Source organism: Balaenoptera musculus, chromosome 9, assembly GCF_009873245.2.
Source record: "Balaenoptera musculus isolate JJ_BM4_2016_0621 chromosome 9, mBalMus1.pri.v3, whole genome shotgun sequence".
In the NCBI taxonomy this organism is placed as follows: Eukaryota; Metazoa; Chordata; class Mammalia; order Artiodactyla; family Balaenopteridae; genus Balaenoptera; species Balaenoptera musculus.
Genome location: NC_045793.1, coordinates 9029315 through 9052686, shown reverse-complemented (window position 1 = coordinate 9052686; position 23372 = coordinate 9029315). Strand labels below are relative to the sequence as shown.

General features: G+C 36.2%; 1 protein-coding gene across 2 annotated transcripts in view; it reads left to right on the top strand.

Moving 5' to 3' along the window:
- The window catches only part of CNTNAP2 (contactin associated protein 2), a 2064798-nt gene that overhangs the window by 899516 nt on the left and 1141910 nt on the right, over window positions 1-23372 (top strand). For both annotated transcript variants that reach the window (XM_036864011.1, XM_036864010.1), the window contains exons 8-9: window positions 4673-4816; window positions 8293-8557. In XM_036864011.1, coding sequence (XP_036719906.1) covers window positions 4673-4816; window positions 8293-8557 — 409 coding nt within the window. The remainder of the gene's footprint in view (window positions 1-4672; window positions 4817-8292; window positions 8558-23372) is intronic.

Below are 23372 nucleotides of genomic sequence, written 5' to 3'. Positions count from 1 at the left end.
AAGAAGATGTTCATCACTGGGGCACCCCTATGAGTTTGCTGTGCCATCTCCATGTGCCTTGGCCCCCAGTTTTGAAATTGCAGATATATACATATACATATTTGTATGTTACTGATATCCACACATAAATCTTTTAGAACATAGAATGTGCTTACCATAAGGTAGTAAGTGAAAAAGTCAGGATTTACAACTATGTTATTTCCTTTATATGTTTAAATAGTTTCTAAATTTTCTGTAATATACATACATTACATATATTTCCAATTAGAAATTTAGTTTAGAATATGCCATATAAACTTTGATATAGAGACTTTATTAACATTAAAATATATCTAAGGTTATCAGGAAATAATTACTCCTCCAGACATCTCTTTAAAGTAAAAATGATTGTTGAAAGGGAAAGAATGTGAAAATCCCCCAAATTTCTATCTTCTGTAAATTAATATGAATCTTGACTTACGTGGCTTATCTCCTACTGTAGGAGAGAATTTAAAGATGAATTATTCATTCTCCATTAATAAACTTTGAAGTACCATAGAAGAGGTGAGAAATCCTGGAACATTAGTAATGGGCAAACACAATTCCAATTTTCAAAAAACAGAATTAAAAATTTGGGGTTATAGACCCTTTGAGTTTGCAATGAAATCTATGAATATTCATGCACACACAATGCTTTCTACGGGGTCAGCAGTTTCATCGACACTTCGAAGTCCCTCTAGATAGAATACCATGTTTGAGAACCTCACCTGTAGACTAAAATGCCTGAGACATATTTGTTAGAGAGACACAGGAAAAAAATTTTAGTTTACTAGAAAGAATCAGGAGAGACTCAACATATTTCTCTTTGTAGAGCTACTACCTGATTACTTTCCTCAGATCCTGCAGTTATTGGCAAAAGCTGCAATGAAAATGGTTGGGCCTACCTTTATATCTCTACATGTTTACCTGAATATAAAGGGATTCTCTTGGCTTATTTGTTTAAAGAAAATTAGGGACTGTAGTAGAATCAGTCTCTCAGTGTTTTTGCACACATCTCCTTGCACAAAAGGGCTCATTATGACTAACAAAAGACACACCTATTACTCAGGAAATTGCAAGGATTTTAGGAGCTCTGTGCCAGGAACTGGGAACAAAGACCAAAAATATGTATTATACTACGCCATTATTCAATATTTCCATCATGTAGACAAAATAAACGTAAATAACCTCAAGAGCATACATGATAGGAAAATGTAGACATGAGTTCTGAGTAGTTATTAATTTTTTGTTTAATGTAATGTATTGAATTTAAAGCTTATATAATTTAATTTTTAACAATGACTCTAACAGTCAGTTCTCATGAGCCAGTATTGGCAGGATCCAGCCCACCACTGCCAGCGGTTAATTAAATAATACCTAGCCTCATTCCCGGGGATATATTGATACATCATGAAAGAAGCAATAGAAGACAAGTTTGTTCCTTTGACATAACTCAAGGTGGGCATTTCTGGGGGGGAGAAGCCTTAACCATTCACCTTATTGACCTCTCTGTAGCCTGTTAAAAGTGAGCCAGTCACCGTTGCAGTCAAGCTGTAGCTACATGGTGACCTGAGAAGCATGCAAGGGTGTACAGACGCAGTTCACTTCATTCTTCCTCCTCCAGCCAGTGACAACACAGGGCAGGACAGCAGACTGGTGTTTGTCCTGGCTTCTCTCCCTTCTTTATCCAAATGCCAAGAATACACCCACTTTGGATGTTATGCCCTTGCCTTTGCCATACGGCTCTGCTTGGAAAGTAGAAGAATGCCTCCCCCTTGTCCACTGCAGAACTGGGCTAGGATTTTAGAAACCGGTTGGGATTTTGTAGAGAATCAACTGCATGAGCTCAAATTGGAGCCATAATCCTGGGTTTGAATCCCTTTTTGCCCCTAACTGGTTGTGTGACAGTGGTGAAATCACATTCCCTTTCTATAAAGTGAGTATAATAGCACATTGCTCATAGGGTACTGTGAGGAGACAACAGGAAGTAATAGAAATCACCACATATATCAGTTATAATTAATAAGACTGAACATAACAGATACATGTTTATTCCTTTCACTTAAAAGGAGCCTGCGGGCAGGTAGCCCTGGGCTCAAATGACAGCATCATGGTCATCAAGACCACAGTCTACTTTTATCCTGCTGCTACCCCATCCCCTCTGCAAATCACTCCGAGATAGTTACTCACGTTCCATTTTGCATTCCAGACAGTGCGAAGGCAGGGAGTGAAGAAGACTGTGCCCCCCTCATCCCTTTAATTATAGTTCTTGGAGTCACATACAACCCTTCCACTTAAATCTCATGAGACCAAAACTTGTTCAAAGAGGTTGGTAAATGCTGTGTATTGTCTGGGGAGCATATGCCTAGCTGAAAAGCAATGTTTTTTTCTTAAAGAAGGTGGGAGAAAGGACACTCAGAGGTATCTAGCAGTCTCTGCCACCCTTTGGAAACTCTTGGTAGCTAACACAATGGTCAGTGCAATTCTTTTTTAGAGTCAACATCGTCATTGAATGGCAGTGCCATTCATAAGGCAATTGTGTGAGTCATAGCAATATCAGATTATTAATCTAACAACTGCAACAGTTTTTTTTACCATGAGAATGATTACAATATCAGAACGTGTTTCCTTTTATTGATGAGAATACATAACAGGAAACAAGTAGTGAGCACCTAATATCAAATGATGAGTTATATTAGGAATTGGGATTTGAACCCACATCTCTTAATTGTAAGGAATCTGGTAAATTGAGCCTGTGATGCTTCACCAGGGTACCTTCTATAAGGTAGAACATGAGCCAAGGGTTGTCGAAAACAGAGAAACCGTAAGGAGTGTGTGAATCATCATCCGGAAGGAAAATGAGAGTCCCCCCCATAAAGAAACTACGCACACAGAGAAGGAATAAAACAATACTTTTAACTAGCATTTAGTAATATTATTCAAAATGTGATGCTGCATGTCATTAAGCCTGGAAGATTTTATTACTGGAGCAGAGATTGATAAAATTGATAAAATGAATTTTAGATGAGAAATACAACACTCCATTAAAGTATCATTAATTCTTACCTTTGTTATTAATTACATGTATATAGCACCTAATAAGTTCAGTTCAATGCCACTTGAAAATATTTTCCTAACCTATTTTAGAATACTCTCTATTATTCATTTTGTAGTTTCCTGATTATTTTTTATGTATTTATTCTTAGTTTTTCTCTTTTCTTCCCATGTTTAAAATCTAAGGTAAATGATATATATACAGCTAACTGGTATTAATACATTTAATTTTATTTTAAGTGAGGTTTTTTGGTTTTTTATACTGTCTCATAAACCATCATTAATTTGTGCTTTTTCCCTAAAACCAGTTAAGCGTTTAAAATGCATATACACACTACTATATATAAAATAGATAAACAACAAGGACCTACTGTAGAGCACAGGGAACTATATTCTATATCTTGTAATAACCAATAATGGAAAAGAATCTGAGAAAGAATATATATATGTGTATAACTAAATCACTTTGCTATACACCTGAAACTAACAACACTGTACATTAAAAATTTAAAAATGGTTAAAAATAATTTTAAAAATTTAATTTTTTTAAAATAAAATGCCAAAACATAAATAACAGAAGCATAATTTGTGTCTTCTAAAACCCAAAGATCTCTGCTTTATGTATAAAATATGAAGTCTTGACATTGAAATCTGTCTTTCATTTTCAAAACTTTGTAAGAAAAATTGGTAATTTAATAATAATTAAGAGAAATATATCTGGATTATATATCTTGATATTACAGCTATGATTAATAGATTCATTCACTACTAATTCTTTATTAGCAGTACATGTCATTGGCAATACATAATTAAGTATAATTTTGTATTATATGAAATTGATATTTAGTACTATAATTTGATCAAAAATATGTAGAAAAATATATACTCTCTTTTTATAGGAAATGATTGCTTAAGAATCACAGGAAGGAGCATTGACCTTGTTCCTTAGGACCTAGGAGACCTATAATATCTTTAAACCTGTACTTCTCAAATTATAGCCCCCAAATCTGAAGATGTTCCTAATCAGTGTTGCAATTAGACTTTTGGAACTATTTTCTGCATTCACAATAAGACCAATGAATTTTTTACACTAATGGTCATTAGACTATAATGTCTAAATAGGCTGAATACAATTTTCCTTGCTTTTGGCTGAAGTTTTATAAACTTAATATATTAATGCTGTTTATTTCATAATGGCTAGAAGCATTTATTGATAGTATGTATTTGAATGATAAGCACAAAAATGTATTCTTAATATTACTTAATAAAAGATATTTGCTGTGTGAAATCGTTTAAAACACTCCCAGGAAAATTGATAAACTGTCTTCTGGGTATTAAAATGCTAGGGGTTGTTGCTCTTTTCTTGTTCAAGTTATAATCTAATTTTCAGAATTAATGACAATTAGCATATACTTCAATAACAACATAATTTAATATGCAACAGACTTTGGAGGCAGAAAAAAATGTCTGTATATATTGGCCGAGGTAAAGATAACTGACCTTGGATCTATTAGTAGTTTTGTCTAATTTATTGTAAAATTTTTTTTTTTTTAAGTCAAATACAGTGTGAATGTTGACATTTTGTCTTTTTTTTTCAAAGATAACCTTTGGAGGCATACCTTTCTCCGGTAAGCCAAGTTCCAGCAGTAGAAAGAATTTCAAAGGCTGCATGGAAAACATTAACTACAATGGCATCAACATAACTGATCTCGCAAGAAGGAAGAAACTAGAACCCTCAAATGTGGTAAGGTTTTTCACCCCCAAGATATTGGTTCATAGAAAAATCAAAGAAATTGTATTGTGTCTGGACTGTTAATAAACAACAGCATCATAGCATTTATCATCAGGCTTGTGGTGGGTTCAACCATATAAAACTAACTTTAGAGTTACCTGAAGATATGGAGACATTGAATTTACTCTGAGAATAGATACCAGTTTTTGAGTTAAATTAACCAGAAATAGACAATAAGTTTGATTCAGATGGGGCCCAGAATTTCAGCCCCAGTGTTTCTGGATTCCCCATGGCAGAGGAACAGGCATACTTCATCCCAGCTGTTCAGCAGCCCTTAAATCGGCAGCCTCGTGTTTCCAAATGTCACGTCGTATATAGCTCTGCATTTCTTGATGATGATGTAATTCAATATTTTAAAAGTTTTAAAACCAGGAACTTTATTATATTTACTTCCATGTTTCCAAAGTTAATTCACTCAAATATGTAAAGAAATAAACTTCTTGTCAAAGCTAAACATACCAAATAAATATTATGCAATTAAATAAAGATTGATTAGATTAGATAGTGAAATCTGTGACCCAGAAGCTCACAGTGGTCTTCTCTGACTCTGGTGTGAGTGTTTCCAGGTTGAACTATTTCAAGAAGGAGAGTAGAAATCAAAGAACATGCTAGCACACATGTGTTCCTACGACACCATATACGATCACTACAAGATATCAACTTAAAAATCTGGTATGTGAGTTCCTTATGGCTCTGCAAGAGCAGGATTTTCTTTAATCCCAAAATGTAATTGAGAAGAGCCTGGGAATCCAGAGATCCATATATTTGGGAGCCAGTGGGAGTGGATAATATAATGAGTATTTGTGCTATGCTCTAAAAGACTCTGGTCTTGTTACCCCAAACTTGAGTCTAGGGTTTTCATAAAATTATTGGACAAATGGAAATGCTGAATGAATAACCAAGAGTTCAGGTTGGATATAAGAAACTATAAAATAATAATTTAATGCAAAATTTTTCTTTACTAATTATCTTTCTTAAAAATAATGATGAATTTATACTAATAGTTAAAAATTGAACTTTGGTGAAATTTTCTCATAAGATATATTGACTGTAGAGAAAAATAATAATAGCTCCATGTACAGGCAAAAGGCACTGTACAAGACCTGTTACATTTATGGTAATCTAAGAACAATACTACAAGGGAGATATTGTCATAAACATTTTGTAGATGAAAACTGAGATTTAAACTGGAAAAATAACTTTCCAATAAACATAGATTGTGGATTCACAGTATCCGACCCCTGAGGTCATGGTCTCTTTCCATGCTGTGTTATTTCTTATCTAGAGCAGTATTTATACATAGGCTATTTTAAATTTTGGATAAAATGGCATCAGAGTCCTTTTGTTTCCTCAGAAATTGTTACTTAAGATAGAAGGGTACAGAATCCAAATCATCATAATACCTTTTCCATTATTTACACCTTTAAGAAGTAAAGTGTTATTTCTGCCCAGACCTCCCTGTTGGTCCTCAAATGTATTAATTAGGTACCCAAACTACAGAGAATTGCACTCTGGAGACTCATTCCAAAATCAGCTTTAACCACAAAATATATTGTGCTTATAAATGCTATTTTAACTTGAATAACAAAGACATTTAGAAAAGCATGAATTATCTATAATTATGTTTGTTAAAATAGAATGAACAGACATAAAAAAGGCTTTTAAACAAAAATATACCTATGTATTAAAAATTTAGGCAGTATAGAGGCAAGTTGGACATTTGCAAGCAGCTCTACAAAGGCAAATATTTACGTAGGAAATTTGCTTTCAAAGATGTCAGGTGCTGATATTTCAGTGGAATTGACTCAGCACTCATCCTGCACCCCTCTCTATATACACACCCATTTCCTCATTATACGGTGGATCCAGAGTCAGCACCATTACTCAGAAAATACCTTTAAACTTTGTGGGGAGACAATCCCCACAGCACAGGCATGCAGTCATTTATGACATCTCAGTTATTATGCACAACCAGTTCTTTTCATCGGGAAAAGTAAGCATTTAAAAATAATCATCTGTGAAGTCACAGCACAAATTTAATTTGAATATTAATTCAGAGAGACAGCCTAGCTTAATGTACTAAAGTGGAAGAGCTATGCATCTAGGGACAAATATGCGGTGTTGTTAAACAAACAAACAAAAATTGAAGTGAAAATGTCTCCAAATCATATTCCTCAAGATATGGTGGGTTAAAAAAAGATGGAAGAATATGTAGATTTTCATATCTTTAAAAGGAAGGTACTTAGACACTAGAATATAAAATTCAATGTATTTGAATAATAAATCAAATTTCCTTGTACCAAATAGAGGGAGTGTGAAGGGGAAGGAGGAAGCTTTAATTATTGCAAGTTTTCTTTTCCTTTTGTACATTCATGTCACTGTTTCCACAAACATTAATGTGTTATATATGCACACTTCATGGGAATTTATTTTATAAATTTATTTATTTATTTATCTTATTTTTGGCTGCGTTGGGTCTTCGTTGCTGCACACAGGCTTTTCTCTAGTTGCGGCGAGCGGGGGCTACTCTGCATTGCAGTGCGTGGGCTTCTCATTGCGGTGGCTTCTCTTGTTGCGGAGCACGGGCTGTAGGCACGCGGGCTTCAGTAGTTGTGGCACACAGGCTCAGCAGTTGTGGCTCACAGGCTCTAGAGCGCAGGCTCAGTAGTTGTGGCACATGGGCTTAGTTGCTCCGCAGCATTGTGGGATCTTCCCGGACCAGGGATGGAACCTGTGTCCCCTGCATTGGCAGGCGGATTCTTAACCACTGCACCACCAGGGAAGTCCCTCATGGGAATTTAAATGAGATTTGGGGTTGAATAACAAAATAATCGAGATAATCACAATCATATTGATGCTAAATAGTTAATATTAATTCATATATATTAGGTATTGAGATAAAACCCAAGAGTATTTGCCCCATAATAATTTAATAAATAGCAACCAAATGATCATAGTTCCCACTGAGACCAGATTTATATATCAATAAACATTTGACCAAGGCCATCCAAAAGAGGACAAAGGCATTCCCTCCCTGGCTGATGCAGCATCAGTAGTGGGGGAGGGAAAAGCAGCTCTTCGCTGTCTTCAGAAAGTCCAGTGGTCCACACCCAAGCCCACCACACAGGGACACATCCATTCCATAGTCAGCCCATCACATCAGGCTGTCAGTCTCTCCATTCCATGATGGATGGTGCTTGTATGAATCCCTCAACTTGATAGCCAACTGCCGTACCCTGTTCGCTATCGCAGGAAGGACATGCCGAGGTATCCAATTGCTGCATCCGTGTCACACGGCTGCACATGAGAATTTCACACAGGCTCAAGTTCTGCTTTGAAATTTGTAAAACTGTCGCTTTGTCTACTGTCTTCCATGGATGCTTATTTTATTCTACATTTTCCTTAAAACATGCCCTTCTGTTTTCCAGGGAAATTTGAGTTTCACGTGTGTGGAGCCCTACACGGTACCTGTCTTTTTCAATGCTACCAGTTACCTGGAGGTGCCCGGACGGCTTCACCAGGACCTGTTTTCGGTTAGTTTCCAGTTCAGGACTTGGAACCCCAATGGTCTCCTGCTTTTCAGTCATTTTGCGGATAATCTGGGCAACGTGGAGATTGACCTCACTGACAGCAAAGTCAGCGTTCACATCAACATCACGCAGACCAAGATGAGCCAAATAGATATTTCCTCAGGTCAGTGAAATCTATTCAATGTTCGCTCCTGAAACTGCTATCGTGATTTCCGCAGCTAAAGTTCTGTTGTTGCTGTGTTGGTGTCACATGCTCGTGATTATGTTTGGAATCAGACTTTTGAGGTACTCTCTTAGCTGCCCTGAGTGCGGATTGGATGAGGGAAACAGAACCTCGCTGAGATGGTGAGGGTGGGCGAGGAGGAAAGTTGGTTGAGACTGTCTCAGAGGACTGAAATCTTCCATTTTTTTTTTTTTTTTTTGGCAAATGCTAGTTCATTTTGAATAGAGCAGTGGATACTCCTCTAAGTTAATGTTATATGTTTAAAAACAAAGAATGTTTATTTGATTAACATAAGAAAGAGTAGTTTATCTTTTGACTTTATGGGCATTCAAATACCTTTTACTATTAGTAATAAGACTGTATTGATTTAATTATGACTTTAAAGGTATATTCTACTGCTTGAATCAAAAGCTCAAAGTGATCTTGCTATCGTACAACGTGTCGGAAAAAAAGGGCGGGTGAGTACAAAGAGGAATGACAAGAGATATGTATCGACTGAGGGCAGACTGGCCTGGCTAAGCAGAGTAATTTTTAAACTTGACATGGTAGTTGTGTGATAAACTGAGACTTAGGTAATATTGTTGTTATTTGAACAAACTTGGCGACCTTGGAATATTCCTTGATTATGATGGTGCAGAGAAAACTGAGATTGCAAAGTGAGATGTCATAAACAAAGAGAACAATGTATGATATGGGACTGATAAATAATTTAAAAAATCACCGAATTTCTCTAGATGTTTCTTGCAATAGGTGTTTTAAGTAAGTACTTATGTTAAGTAAAGAACTATTTAGAAATGGAAGACGGAAGGAAACAGAATGTTTCCTGAGCCCCTTACAGATGTACTAAATACTGAGAGAGGAAGTTCATAAGAGAAGGCTCAACTGTGTGACTGTGGACTCTGATTTCTAAATATTCCATATTCACTCGTGACACCATATGCACACACCTGACACAGTTGCTAACATGTTGTATGATTTGGTCCATCTCATTTCTCTTCTATGCTATCAGCTCCTTGAAGGCAGAGGCCACGCCCCTGCATATAGAGCAGCACCTGTAACGTAAGAGGTGCTCCAGGAATGTTTGAATTCAGCACTCTGGCTCCTTGAACACAGAATATCTCCTGCTCAAGGATAGGTGTCTTTTCATACAGTAGGCTGTGTGTTTCTGTATGGCCTGGCTCTGTGGACTATACTGAAAAGGACTCAAGGAAGACAGGAATCATTATGTCACAGATGTCTCTGAATTATAGAAATCAAAAGCTATTGTGAAATACCTAGATGTTTACTTTTTCTGTTCTTATGTTGTTAGTTTTGCTTTTTCCCTGAATGTTCAGAGTCAAAATGATTGATCACCATATTTTATCACTACTTCCCAGTATAAATCCACCTGGGGAGATTTAGAGCAAATAGAAATTATCTGGAGAGACCAGAATAACACATAAAACAAATACACATACAAATATTTACCACAGTTGAGAAATTCCCCACTAGATTCTGTTATGTTTAATGATTCTTTTCTAATGCTTAAACACATAAAAATATAAGGATGAAGGCCTCCCTCCTGGCATTCACTGAGCAAACCCAACCTCTTGGTGGTTTTCCATATAACAGGAACCATTATCAGGATCTTAAACATAGTGATTAATAGACATTTACTAATTTAATTTGGTCTAATTTAGGACTCCAAGATACTCTCATCTATTTTAAACTGTGTTTATTAAAATATGAAAGAACAAAGGAATCCAATATGCAATAACTAATTTACCTTAATAGATTTGCTTAAATATGATAAAAGTAGACTTCAGACGTTTTTGTCAATTTAGCTAAGAATCTGTGCAAATTAAGGAGAACAGATGTGAAATCTAAAATTTTATATAGTCTCACTCTTACATAGTCCAAAGAAAATATTTATGTTTCAAAGATTTCCATTTTTTCCCATACATGGAGGACACTAATATTTGGTTTAACAAAGGGAAATCGTTCTGTATTATATATACCCTATTCATTTATTGTTGAAGTATAGTTGATTTACAATACTGTGTTAGCTTCAGGTGTACAATAAAGTGATTCAAATATAGATTCTTTTTTAGATTCTTTTCCCATTATAGGTTGTTACAAGATATTGGATATAGTTCCCTGTGCTATACAGTTAATCCTTACTGTTTAACTATTTTATGTGTAGTATTGTGTGTCTGTTAATCCCATACTCCTAATTTATCCCTCCCCTCCCTTTCCCTTTTGGTAACCATAATTTTATTTTCTATGTCTGTGAGTCTATTTCTGTTTGGTAAATAAGTTCATTTTATTATTTTTTAGATTCCACATATAAGTGATATCATATGATATTTGTCTTTTCTCTGACTTACTTCACTTAGTATGATCATCTCTAGGTTCATCCATGTTGCTGCAAATGGCATCATTTCATTCTTTTTTATGAATGAGTAATACTCCATTTTATATATGTACCACATCTTCTTTATCCATTCATCTGTCAGTGGACACTTAGGTTGCTTCCATGTCTTAGCTATTGTAAATAGTGCTGCAATGAACATTGGGGTGCATGTATCTTTTGGAATTAGAGTTTTTGTCTTTTCCGGATAAATGCCCAGAAGTGGGATTACTGGATCATATCGTACTTCAAATTTTAGTCTTTTAAGGAACCTCCAAGACTGTTTTCCATAGTAGCTGTACCAATTTACATTTCCACCAACAGTGTAGAAGGGTTCCATTTTCTCCACACCCTCTCCAGCATTCATTATTTGCAGACTTTTTGATGATGGCCATTCTGACTGGTGTTGTTTTGATTTGCATTTCTCTAATAATTAGAAATGTTGAGCATCTTTTCATGTGCCTATTGGCCCTCTATATGTCTTCTTTGGAAAAATGTCTATTTAGATCTTCTGCCCATTTTTAGATTGGGTTGTTTTTTTGATATTGAGTTGTATGAGCTGTTTATATATTTTGGAAACTAAGCCCTTGTTGGTTGCATCATTTGCAGTTATTTTCTCCCAGTCCCTAGGTTGTCTTTTCATTTTGTTTATGGTTTCCTTTGCTGTGCAAAAGCTGATTAAGTTTGATTAGGTCCCATTTGTTTATTTTTGCTTTTATTTCTTTTGGCTTGGGAGACTGATCTAAGAAAATATTGCTATGATTTATGTCAGAGAATGTTTTGCCTATGCTCTCTTCTAGGAGTTTTATGGTGTCTTGTCTTATATTTAAGTCTTTAAGCCATTTTGAGTTTATTTTTGTGTATGGTGTGAGGAAGTAGTCTAACTTCATTGATTTACATGCGGCTGTCCAGATTTCCCAACACCACTTGCTGAAGAGACTGTCTTTTCTCCATTGTACATTCTTGCCTCTGTTGTCAAAGATTAATTGACTGTAGGTGTTTGGGTTTATTTCATTGATTTATATATCTGTTTTTATGCCAATACCATGCTGTGTTGATTACTATAGCTTTGTAGTATTGTCTGAAGTCTGGAAGGATTATGCCCCCAGCTTTTTTCTTTTCCCTCAGGATTGCTTTGGCAATTCTGGGCCTTTCGTGTTTCCGAATAAATTTTAGGATTATTCTAGTTTTGTGAAAAAAATGTCATAGCTAATTTGATAGGGATCACATTAAATCTGTGGATTGCTTTGGGTAGTTTGGCCATTTTAACAATATTCTTCCAGTCCAAGAGCATGGGATATCTTTCCATCTCTTTGAATCATCTTCAATTTCCTTTACCTTGGAGGTGAAAGTCTTATACACTGAGAACTGTATCTACCCTATTCTTATCAACAGCATGAGCACTGAAGAATGACAGTCCTATTTTACTTCTTTTTTGAAATAGCTTGGTTGCAAAAATGTAGGAGATAACAGAAAATCTAGAAGAGGAAAACACTAATAACATGTTGTTGTTCACACACACACATGTGTGTGCTGCTTCTAAATAATAAGTTCTGTAGTCCAAGATGAAGGTAAGTCATTTGGTTGAAAAGCCATCTTGGAAAATATTGTTCTTTGGTGATGAATTCAAAATAAATTCGATAAGTTAGAGACTATTCAATATATTATTCACCCTCTCGCATTTTTTCCTCTAAGTTGTGATTAATTTTTAAGTCTCATTAGATATTGACTATGACTTGTAAAAATTAGTCAAACTCTGAGTAACCTTGAATTTGCAGAGTGGGTTATCTCTCTGTGAAAATATTTTCCAACTTGCAACATCAGCTTTCATAAAACATTCCACTACATTTATTTCTATTTAGAACAGAGGTCACTGACGGGTGAATATATATTTGTGCATTACCTTTAACTAGGAATAAGTGCTAAAAAGAAAAAAACATGCTGAAAGGGTCAAATGGATAACATCTGTTCACTCTGAGAATAATTTTCATTTTAACTTTCATATCCATTACCCTGGGAAAGGTGGACCTAGAGATGATTTTGTGCACCTAAATTGTTTCCAGCTTTATTGAGGTGTGATTGACAAATTAAAACTGTATATATTTAGGTTGTACAGTGTGATTTTTCTTAAAGATGTACAATGTGATGTTTTAATATACATGTACATCGTGACAGGATTACCACAAACAAGTTAATTAATACATGTATCACCTCACATAGTTATCTTTTGTGTGTGTGGTGAGGACACTTACGATCTCTCTTATTTTATTTTGTATTTAAGTACACTATGCAGTATTCTTAACTATAATCACCATGCTGTCCATTAGATACCCTAGAACTTTTTCACCTCCTGACTGTGAAAGTTGGTACTCTTTGACCAATATTCAACAAGCCCCTGGCAACCACCATTCTACTCTTTGATTCTATATGACTTCTAGTCTTTTAAGATTCTACATATAAGTGAGGTCATACAGTATTTGTCTTTTTTTGTCTATTTCATTTAGCATAACATCCTCCAAGTTCAAATGATTTTGATCAAAACAGTGAGAAAATATTTTATATCATACTCAATACCTACTGAAACAAAGTTTTATGAAATAAAATTTACCTTGTGCTTTAATGTGCTCTCATAATTTTGATGTTTTCTTTTCTAACTTTTTTTTTCCATTAAAAAAAAATCGCCATGACCCACTAAATGATTTCACGACCTAAAAACAAGCTGCAACCCATAATTAGGAAAACACTGACCTACAGATTGGTCTTCTCATTTGAAGAGTTGGAATTTTTTAAAGTTCTAATTGCCTGAGTGTATGTACTCCATCAATCTATATTAGGAAACTAAATGTATCTTCCAGGAACAATATTATAATATTGTAATAGTAGTAAAAAAATGTCCATGTGTATTACTGTCTGATACATAGCCAAACAAAAGAAAACAAAGCACACACACACAAAAGAAAAACCTGCCTACCATTTGAAATAAGTTTGTTATTGCAAACTGCCTCAATTTTATGGCACTCAATTACAGACAGATGTTTAGAATCATACTCTAAAATTTTTGTCTGCCCATATCAGTAAGGTCATAAAATGTGGTTCAGCATTTATATGGTGGAAGGAAAGTGATTTCTGTTAATGACCTTTCTCACCTATTGAAAAAAAATATCAATTTCTATCCATGTAAACAAAGCCTTTTAGAAGAGCCATTCAGAATATGCCTTCCTCCTAAATCAACTGTTTGCTAAGCTGAATTATTCAAACCTCCTCATTCTGTTCATGTAGACATTGCTTCAGTTATAGAATGACTTCTCAGCATCCACACTGCTTCAGAAACCTGTACTCAGCAAACATCATCTTTGTATTTCTGTCTCCAAAGGAATCTTTCCAGGGTCTCTTTTTATTTCTGTTTTGTAGTACAATTTCCTTTGTAAACCCTTGATAAACTTCCGTTTGGGTGCTTTAAGGGAAATTATCTTAGTCCAATCAAGCTGCCATAACAAAATACCATAGACTTCATGGCTCGTATACACACACTTATTTCTCAAAGTTCTGGAGGCTGGAAGCCTGAGATCAGGGTGCCAGCCCGTTTGCGCTCTGGTGAGGGTCCTCTTCCTGGTTGCAGACTGCAGACTTCTTGCTGTGTCCTCGCATGGTGGAAGGGGTGACGGAGCCTGTGAGGTCTTCTTTATAAGAACACTAATCCCATTCATGAAGGCTCCACCCTCATGACCTAGCGCCTACCAAAGGACCCACCTTCTAATACCATACTGGGCATTAAAATTTCAACATGTGAATTTTGGGGGACACACACATTCAGACCATAGCCTAAGGAGTAGATATTTTCTTGGCTTTGTGTGTAGATGGGGAACTTGTTGGCAGATACTGGCAAGTTCCCAGTTCAGTCTCAGCAAATTTATTTCCCTGGGACTACTCCTGGCACTGTCTATCCTAAGCAGTTAGGATATCTCCTCTCTTGATTTTATGAACGTTTGAAAATGTAGTTAATATATTAACATTTGAAAGAATTAATTCACACCAATTTCAAAGTTCAGTGATAACTTGCATCATGAGATTTCTTTTTCCTCACATAAGAAAAACTGGTTTAGTTTATAATACTATTTTTTATGTTTTAATTATTTATGGAGAATTGATTTTCAGCTCTATGATTTCAAACTGCAGATAATTTTCTCGATTTCTTAAATTTCTGTAACTCAAAAAATAAGTAATGTTTAGGCGTTACTTCACATTTGTCAAGTACTTTGTTTTACAGTAATTGAAAACAAGTAAATATTTTAAATGAAGAGGTGATTTTAAAGAGTATATGCTTATGTGGAATACTATTATGTTATGAGAAATCATGTTTCTCAAAAATATTTAATACCATTGGAAAATATAGTGAATAAAAGTGTTTACAAAAATTTATATAGATGATGACCCCAATATTATTATAAATATATAGATAGTTAGAAAAGAGATCTGAACGAAATAAAATCTGGATAATGCTAACTAATTATCTCTAATTGGTAGGTTATCAGTCCATTACTAATTTCTTAATACATTTTCCATAATATCCAAATTTTCCAAAACAAACACCAAGCATAAATAATTGAGGGTGAAATGATATTCCTAAAAAGTATAATGCTTAACAACATTATGAATGGAAATTACAGAGAGTAGGTTATATCAATTTAAAAAGTCTAGTTTCCCTACTTAAACAGAAGCATATATATAAAATCAGTTTTTTAAAAGTGTGTCCTTAAACAATGGGCTTCAACTTAATTTCCTTAATGGCATTTACATAACAAATGGAACATTTTATGTTGGGTCTATGAGCTTTTATTTGAAAATATACATAACTAATTTTAAAACTTTTTTTTTTTCAGGATAAATAAAGGGAGGGAGGGAGGAAGGGAGGGGGAGCTAGATGAATTCATATATAAAGGCATTTTCCCTTAAAACTGTTGCTAGCTATCAGGGAGAAACAGATTTTATTTTTCTCTCTTAATAGTGAATCAATAGATACAAATCTCTCTATTTCCAAATAGTCTACATATACTTCTACCAAAAAAGTATCTAAAAATTGATTTTAGAAGTTTTTACTTTTTGATGGTCTTCTAGATATCCAAAGTGTTCAAGGAAAACTCAGAAATCCATCATTTTACAATTCTGAAAACAAAACATGGCTTTGGATTCTTAGGGTAGATGGAGCCTGAGGAAGGTTGATTCATGGGGCATCGTGATCATTTTAATTAGGAGCCTAGACGTGTGCTAGGATAGCATATGTCCTCTTGTTTAGCAACAGCCAAAAGTGAGATGCACATAGAGCTATAGATACAGATCTACAGATATAAATATAGATAACCGTGGATATACCTACAACACAGATTGCTGATTTTATTCTCCCAAATTCACAACTAGACTTGCTGTAAGAGTCACATGGTACCAAGTAAAAAGCATCTGAGTGAACAGTGTGTTGCCTCCTAGGTAGTGTCACCTAACTGACTTTTTATTATATTTCAATTCCCAAAGTGGCTGTGCTATCATCATGCCAGCTGAGTGGAAATCTACCTTCAATTATACTTCATTGCATGCTGGTGCATTTCCACATCAATAGAAGCATTATATTCCAACATGAAAGAAAAAAGAGACTGGGGGGAACATTTTGTGATATGATGTATTGACTTATTCTTTAGAAAGCAAAGGGGACATTTTAATTTATAATCACACAGCAGGATACCATACCCACTTTAGCTTCTACAAGGTTTGGGGGCCTTTTAAAATATTCCTTGCCTTTTTCAGGCAAGATGAATATAACATGATTGTGTGTGTGTATAATAATTTTTAAAAGTTGCAAGGAGAGGATGAAATTTAGTAAACTTAGGTGGATAAAATGGAGGTTAACTCCCACTAGGGACCGGGTCATGTTTTAGAAGCTTTAGTTTACTGTACAAATGAACTAGTCAAAGAGAAAAAAATCAGACATCACTACTACAAACTATGAGACTAAAAATGAGTTATGCAAGACCAGCAAAGGACACAGCTCAGGAGTCCCAAACTTAATATATGGATGCATTGAATATGCTTCCAAAACAAGAGAAGTGAGGACACAGAGCAGAGAAGTTTTGCTGAGAGGCCCTTCATCTTTATGCTTCATTTAACTTTAAGAACTGAAACTTCTCTGACAGATGAGTAATTAGTAAATTTAAGCAATATAGATTTATATAATAGAGAGATGATAAGTCAACCGTATTAGTCAGGGTTCTCCAGTGAAAACCAATAGGATGTATATAGAGAGACGAAGAGATTTGTTAGAAAGGATGGGCTTATACAATTCTAGAGGCCGAGAGGTCAAACGCTGGAGACCCAGGAGACCCCGTGGTGTAATTTCACTCCGAGTCCAACGGCCTGAGAACCAGGAAAACTGATGGTATGAGATCTAATCTGAAAGCTGGCAGGCTCAAGACCAAAGGAACACCAGTGTTTCAGCCTGAGTCTGAAGGCAGGAAAAGACCAGTGTCCCAGCTTGAAGACCATCAGGCAGAGAGAAGGAATTCCCTGTTACTCTGCCTTTTAGTTCCATTCAGGCCTTCAGCATATTGGATGAGGCTCACCCACGTTTGGGAGATCAGTCTGCTTTACTAAGGCTAGATTCAGATGTAACTTTCACCCAGAAACACCTTCACAGACACACACCAGAATAATGTTTAACCAATCATCTGGGCACCCTGTGGCCAAGTCAGGTTGACACATGAAATTAACTGTCACATCATAGATATTTTTACTGTTGAGTATATAATTTTGTTTTAAATAGTTAACAAAATAAAAATAGTGTTGGCATAGAAAAATCAGAGATTTACCTTCATAATCTGAAATAATGCAAACTCATTGGATTGGAACCTCTCCCCCAAACCCTCATGATGAGAATTACCCTGGGTAATTAACCAGGAAATTCGGACTGTGAAATAGTACCATTTGACTATCATCTTCCTTTTTTTTTCTTTGATGAATTTAAGCAATTTGAGCAATGAGAATTGAGGCTCATTGGGTTATCTATGACTTCATTATAATTAGTTGTGGAAATGAGTCTCTTTGGGATAGGTTTCCTGCTGATTCTGGAGAGCTACTTGGGAACCTCTGAAATTGATTTGAGATCAGCCTAAAGAATGATTCCTCTGGATCCTCTCTGAGATGTTTACCACAAGTATTTCTTAGTCTCTTTCCTTTGTTTATAAAAGCTCTTAACAAGAAAATTTGTCCGGAAGCCACACAATACTGCTTAGAAAGTATTACCTTTGGTAACATTGTATCAGGAAATAATGATGTGTATGGACGAACCTTTGATCATAACTCAATTTTACGATTTATTTTATTCTGACACATTTCCCTTGAGGCCTTGCTAACCTAAGCACAGACCCTAATTTTGATAACTGAATTCCTACAGTTATTTCTGAGTCCTCTTTCTTCTCCAGCCACTGCTTTTTTTCTCTCACTCCTTAAGATCTAATTTTTACAAGTAAAGTTCTGCCTAGATCTTTGCTGTAGCACTTATTAGCATCTGATATTTTCTGAAAGATGCTGATAATCTGCCACTCATTCTTCTAGCACCTCTAGTCTTTCTGGGATCATTTCAGAGATCGAATCCCTAGTGCTGAACCTCTGTCCACAGGCTGAGATTTTGCTACCCCTGGACATTTCACCATGCTGCCAGTGCCCTGCCTGGATACTGGAGTACTGCTCACCTCTGATTTCCCAGCAGTCTTCCTCCCCCTCATTCAAATTCCCTGTTATTTTATCTTTAATCCTGACATTGCTGACTTGAGTCTAGACTACAACCCACTATTGCCTGTAAATATCGCCTACCCCTTTGGACATGAGTTTCAACCATCTCCCAACCTGAAATGCCTCTTTCAATTCCTGTGCAGACCTATGCCAAATCTCCACCTCCCTCCTTCATCAAATGCCTATTGCTTCTTGGCATACAGATATGACACCGTTTATTGAGAGACGTGGGGAGTAACTATAAGAGAAGTAGTAAAATACTGATACAAACAGTGCCTCAAGTTCTTAGCTTTGACTGGGCGTAGGTGGTTGGCTGACACCATAGCCAAGATTCCAGTAGAGAGGAGCCTTCACTTTTAATGCGTCATGTCATGATGGGGGAAGGAGTCAAAAAAAAAGCTGCCTTATTAGAAGAGGGAGGCCCCCTGGAGCCCAGTGGCTGATATCAGTCTGCTTCTCTGCTGTGCTGACTCAGATCTGCCGATGCAGCTCTGCTATGGAACTAAAAGTCTGGAAGAAATGAGACTCCAGGGTCATCCAGATGTGTCTCTCATCTACTCCTGGGATTGCAGTAATGACTGTGATGATGGCTAATGGCTACTAAATGCTTACGCCATGCCTGTCACTGTGCTAAGTCCTTCCCAATTCATTAACTTGCTTCAGGCTTCAGCTGACTTGTGAGTTAGGTACAATTGTGAAACCTTCTTTCTAATTTATATCAATGGTAAAATCATTCTTGTAGTATCCAAGTTCAAAACCTTTAGAAAATTCCGATTTTGTTCTTCATCTTTGCCTGGCACACGTAATGATTTAGCAAGTGCCACCAGTTCTTTGGAAGTGCTTCCTCCATCTGTTCCTTTTCCTAGTTCAAAAAGCCATCATTTAAAAAGATAATAAAGGCCATCTTACTTGCCAGAATGAGTGTTTCTTTTCAATCACTGTCCTATTTTTATGGCCTAGCAGTTACAAGCATATATCTCTGGAGCCAGATTTCCCAGTGGCTAATACTGATTGGGGTCTTTCTCTATTTCAGTCACTGTTTAAACAAAGATAATGTGCACAAAGTATTAAATCATTTAATTCAGTAACTCCTCAGTATAAAGGCTATTATCATCTGCATTGCATAGATGAAGAAACAGAGGCATAGAGATAGAATAACTCACCTAGACCACTCCAGCTAGTAGTTAGAAAAGTTTGAAAAAGGGTCCAGAAAATATCTGAGTCTGAAGTCAGCACTTTTAGCCATTCTACCACACAGCCTCTCATATTAATTCAACACACTGGCTTTCATTCACCGAGGATCAGACATTGTTGAATATGACACATCTGATATATTTGTTGAACGCAGCACCTCATACCAATGATGCCCTGATCACGTCTCATTGGGATTCTCCCAGGAACCTTTTTCATACTCTCCCTATTGTTTCTCATTTCTCTCTTTCACATTATCCAAGTTTATATTTCTAAAATGCAAGGAAAATACTTTGATATTTTCTCCATTACCTATAAGTCCTAATTTCTAAGCAGACTAATTTCATGAGTATGCCCAAACTGAGCCCAGCTGGAGTTATTTGGCCTCATTTTTCCTGCTCTACACCATAAACTCTGACTACTTTCCACTATCTGCCAAGAATCCCATCCTCTAAATGCTACCCCAGAAAACTCCTACTCATCCTTCAAGATTCAGTTTTCGTAACATTTAGTAATAACTTAGTATCATTTCCTCTCTCAAACCCCAGAGAATAATCTACCATCCTCTGGTATATATGGCACCCCATATCTTGGATAATAACAATTGCTCTTTGTTCCATCTTAAATTGTAAACTCCTCCACTCTCATGTCTCACTCATCTCTGGATTCCTAGAATTTATCACAACACTTGGCAGAGAATAGGTGATCAATATTTTCATCTTTGCTTTTTTTGTTGGAGCTACACTTGGGCAGTGGCAGTGTCCTTGTTCTCTCTGCTTCCCACCTCTCAACAAGTCCACCCCATACATCCCCCTCCTGATGCAAATTCCAAAGTGAGTGCTTCCGCTGTGTCATCATGTTCCCATTGGAAAATCTTCCATGAAGCCCTCAATTTTTAAGACAAAGTCCCATGTGTTTTCCACAAAAAGCCTGAACACTCATCCCATGGTGATCTCAAATCCTTTTAAAATTTTAAGTCACTTTTATTGTTTTCACTAGTTTGAAATCGTATATTATGTAGTTCAGATGTTTGACTACCCTGGTTGAAAAGGCTTAATCTCCTAAAGCTTTCAGAGGACAGAATTCCTGTTCTTACTTCTACCTCTGAGCTGAGCACAATCTTATACGTGGCATGTTTCCCAATATCCAGTTGATTGATTTTTTTAATGAACTGATACCAAGATGTTATAAATGTAACTTTATAATTCTGTTGTCTTCATCAATTTATATGAACCAAATTAGTTGTGAAATGAGAGTAGCAAGTATCTCAAGGAAATAATTGCTTAACTGTAGGAGGCTAATGTGTGTGAAATTGATGAGGACCTGAATTTTGATGTGATACTTTTATAGCAGGAAGAGTTGTTTTTTAGCGTATTGAAGCCTAGAGCTGTACTGGGTAAACTCTTAGATGAATAAAATAAAAGTATATCTACGCGTTTGCCGAAAAATGTATTCTCAGGAGCGTGACATGAAGTAAAACCTTGAAATTAGTCATATTCCCTTTGTATTTATTATTTCCACATAGAATACAAAAAGGTAGAAATGTGCATGATTAAAATTAACTTAGCTTTATTCTTCAGTCTTAGGAATGCATTTGACATGATAATGCCAGGGAAAAATAAGGAAATCAATGTTTTTTCAACCTTCTACTTAAGGCCCCTGATCTCCAGTCAGTTCTACACTTACTTAAAACGACTTTCCATTTGTTGTAGGAGCCTAGTCTGACTTTCTTTGTCAAGGAAAATGATGTCTTGGATGATCAAATTGTGTTGTCTCTGACTTCTATTTGGTAACTCCAGTCAATAACCCTTTCTCTACTGGATAACTTAATAAAACCTAAACTTCAGAGTAACTTCACAGGAGACACTATACATGACATGGAGGAATAAATAGCACCTCCACCTTCCTTCCATCCCAATCCCAGAACAGGCACCTATTTTTCCTAGGTTCACATAGCACCATATGGCGCATACTTGCTGCCCTTCTAGCACACTTTATTCACTATGATGGGAAGAACAGAGCTAACAAGTTCTCTATCTTTTCCTGTATTCTTTTTTTTTTTTAATATAAATGTATTTATTTATTTATTTTTGCTGTGTTGGGTCTTCGTTTCTGTGCGAGGGCTTTCTCTAGTTGCGGCAAGTGGGGGCCACTCTTCATCGCGGTGTGCGGGTCTCTCACTATCGCGGCTTCTGTTGTTGCGGAGCACAGACTCCAGACACGCAGGCTCAGTAGTTGTGGCTCACGGGCCCAGTTGCTCTGCGGCATGTGGGATCTTCCCAGACCAGGGCTCGAACCCGTGCCCCCTGCATTGGCAGGCAGATTCTCAACCACTGTGCCACCAGGGAAGCCCTTTCCTGTATTCTTTATAATTCAACACTATAGAGGAAAATGTGAAATCTGGATTGTCCATGTAGATGCATTGGCAGGTACACTTCTAACCTTTTCTAACCAAAGAGCTATGTATTCTATTTCATGCAGGATAATCAGCACCATAGGCATACCTAACAAATGGTTTGTTCATTAAAAGCTTGATGAGGGAAATAAAACCCTTGATAGTCTCTATAAGAAATATTTCCCTTAGGAAACTGAAAAAGAGGGTGTTCTATATCTTTATGTATTTTTGGCTGCCTGGAGCAGTTCTGTAATGCACAGTGCAATTTATTACATAGAACAGCCAATGGGCATCACTCTTGAAAAAAAAAAATACAGATTGTGAGCTCTGTTGCTGTGAATGAGTGGATCTCCAGTAATGAATGCAGCTGATAGGTGTGTGAATGTGTAGGAGTGTGTAGGTGTGTATGCTCTTTAAAAACTTCAATCTTTAATGAAGTTAAAAACCTTAAAATTCACTAATTCTATTTCTAATTGAGTGCTATAATGTCTCCATTTGCAATGTTTGAATGGTTTAGAATAGAATAGATTTAATCAGTGAGATGATGTGACATTAAAATCAGAATTATAGCTCTTCCTGAACTTTTCTAAAGTGCTTGCTTTCTTCCATTCCCTTTTCTCACACATTTGAGCATTTACCAAAAATAATAATAATAATAATAACAGTTCCTAGCTTTTCTGGTTCCTTATTTTCCCCTTGATGAAACCATGGATATTAATACAGGGAGGTGGGGAGAAGAAATCTTAAGGGACAGAACTTCTAAAGCACTGGTTTTGAACTGGGTGTGATTTTGACTCCAGGGGATATTTGGCAATATCTGGAGACATTTTGGGTTGTCACAAATTGGGGGATGGGTGTGTGTGCGCACGTGGGCACACACTCCTGGCATCCAGAGGACGGAGGACAAAGATACTGTTAAATATCCCATAAAATACAGGAAAAACCTTCCTCCCTGCCAAACAAGGATGTATTTGGCTCCAAATGTCAATAGTGCCCAAGTTGAG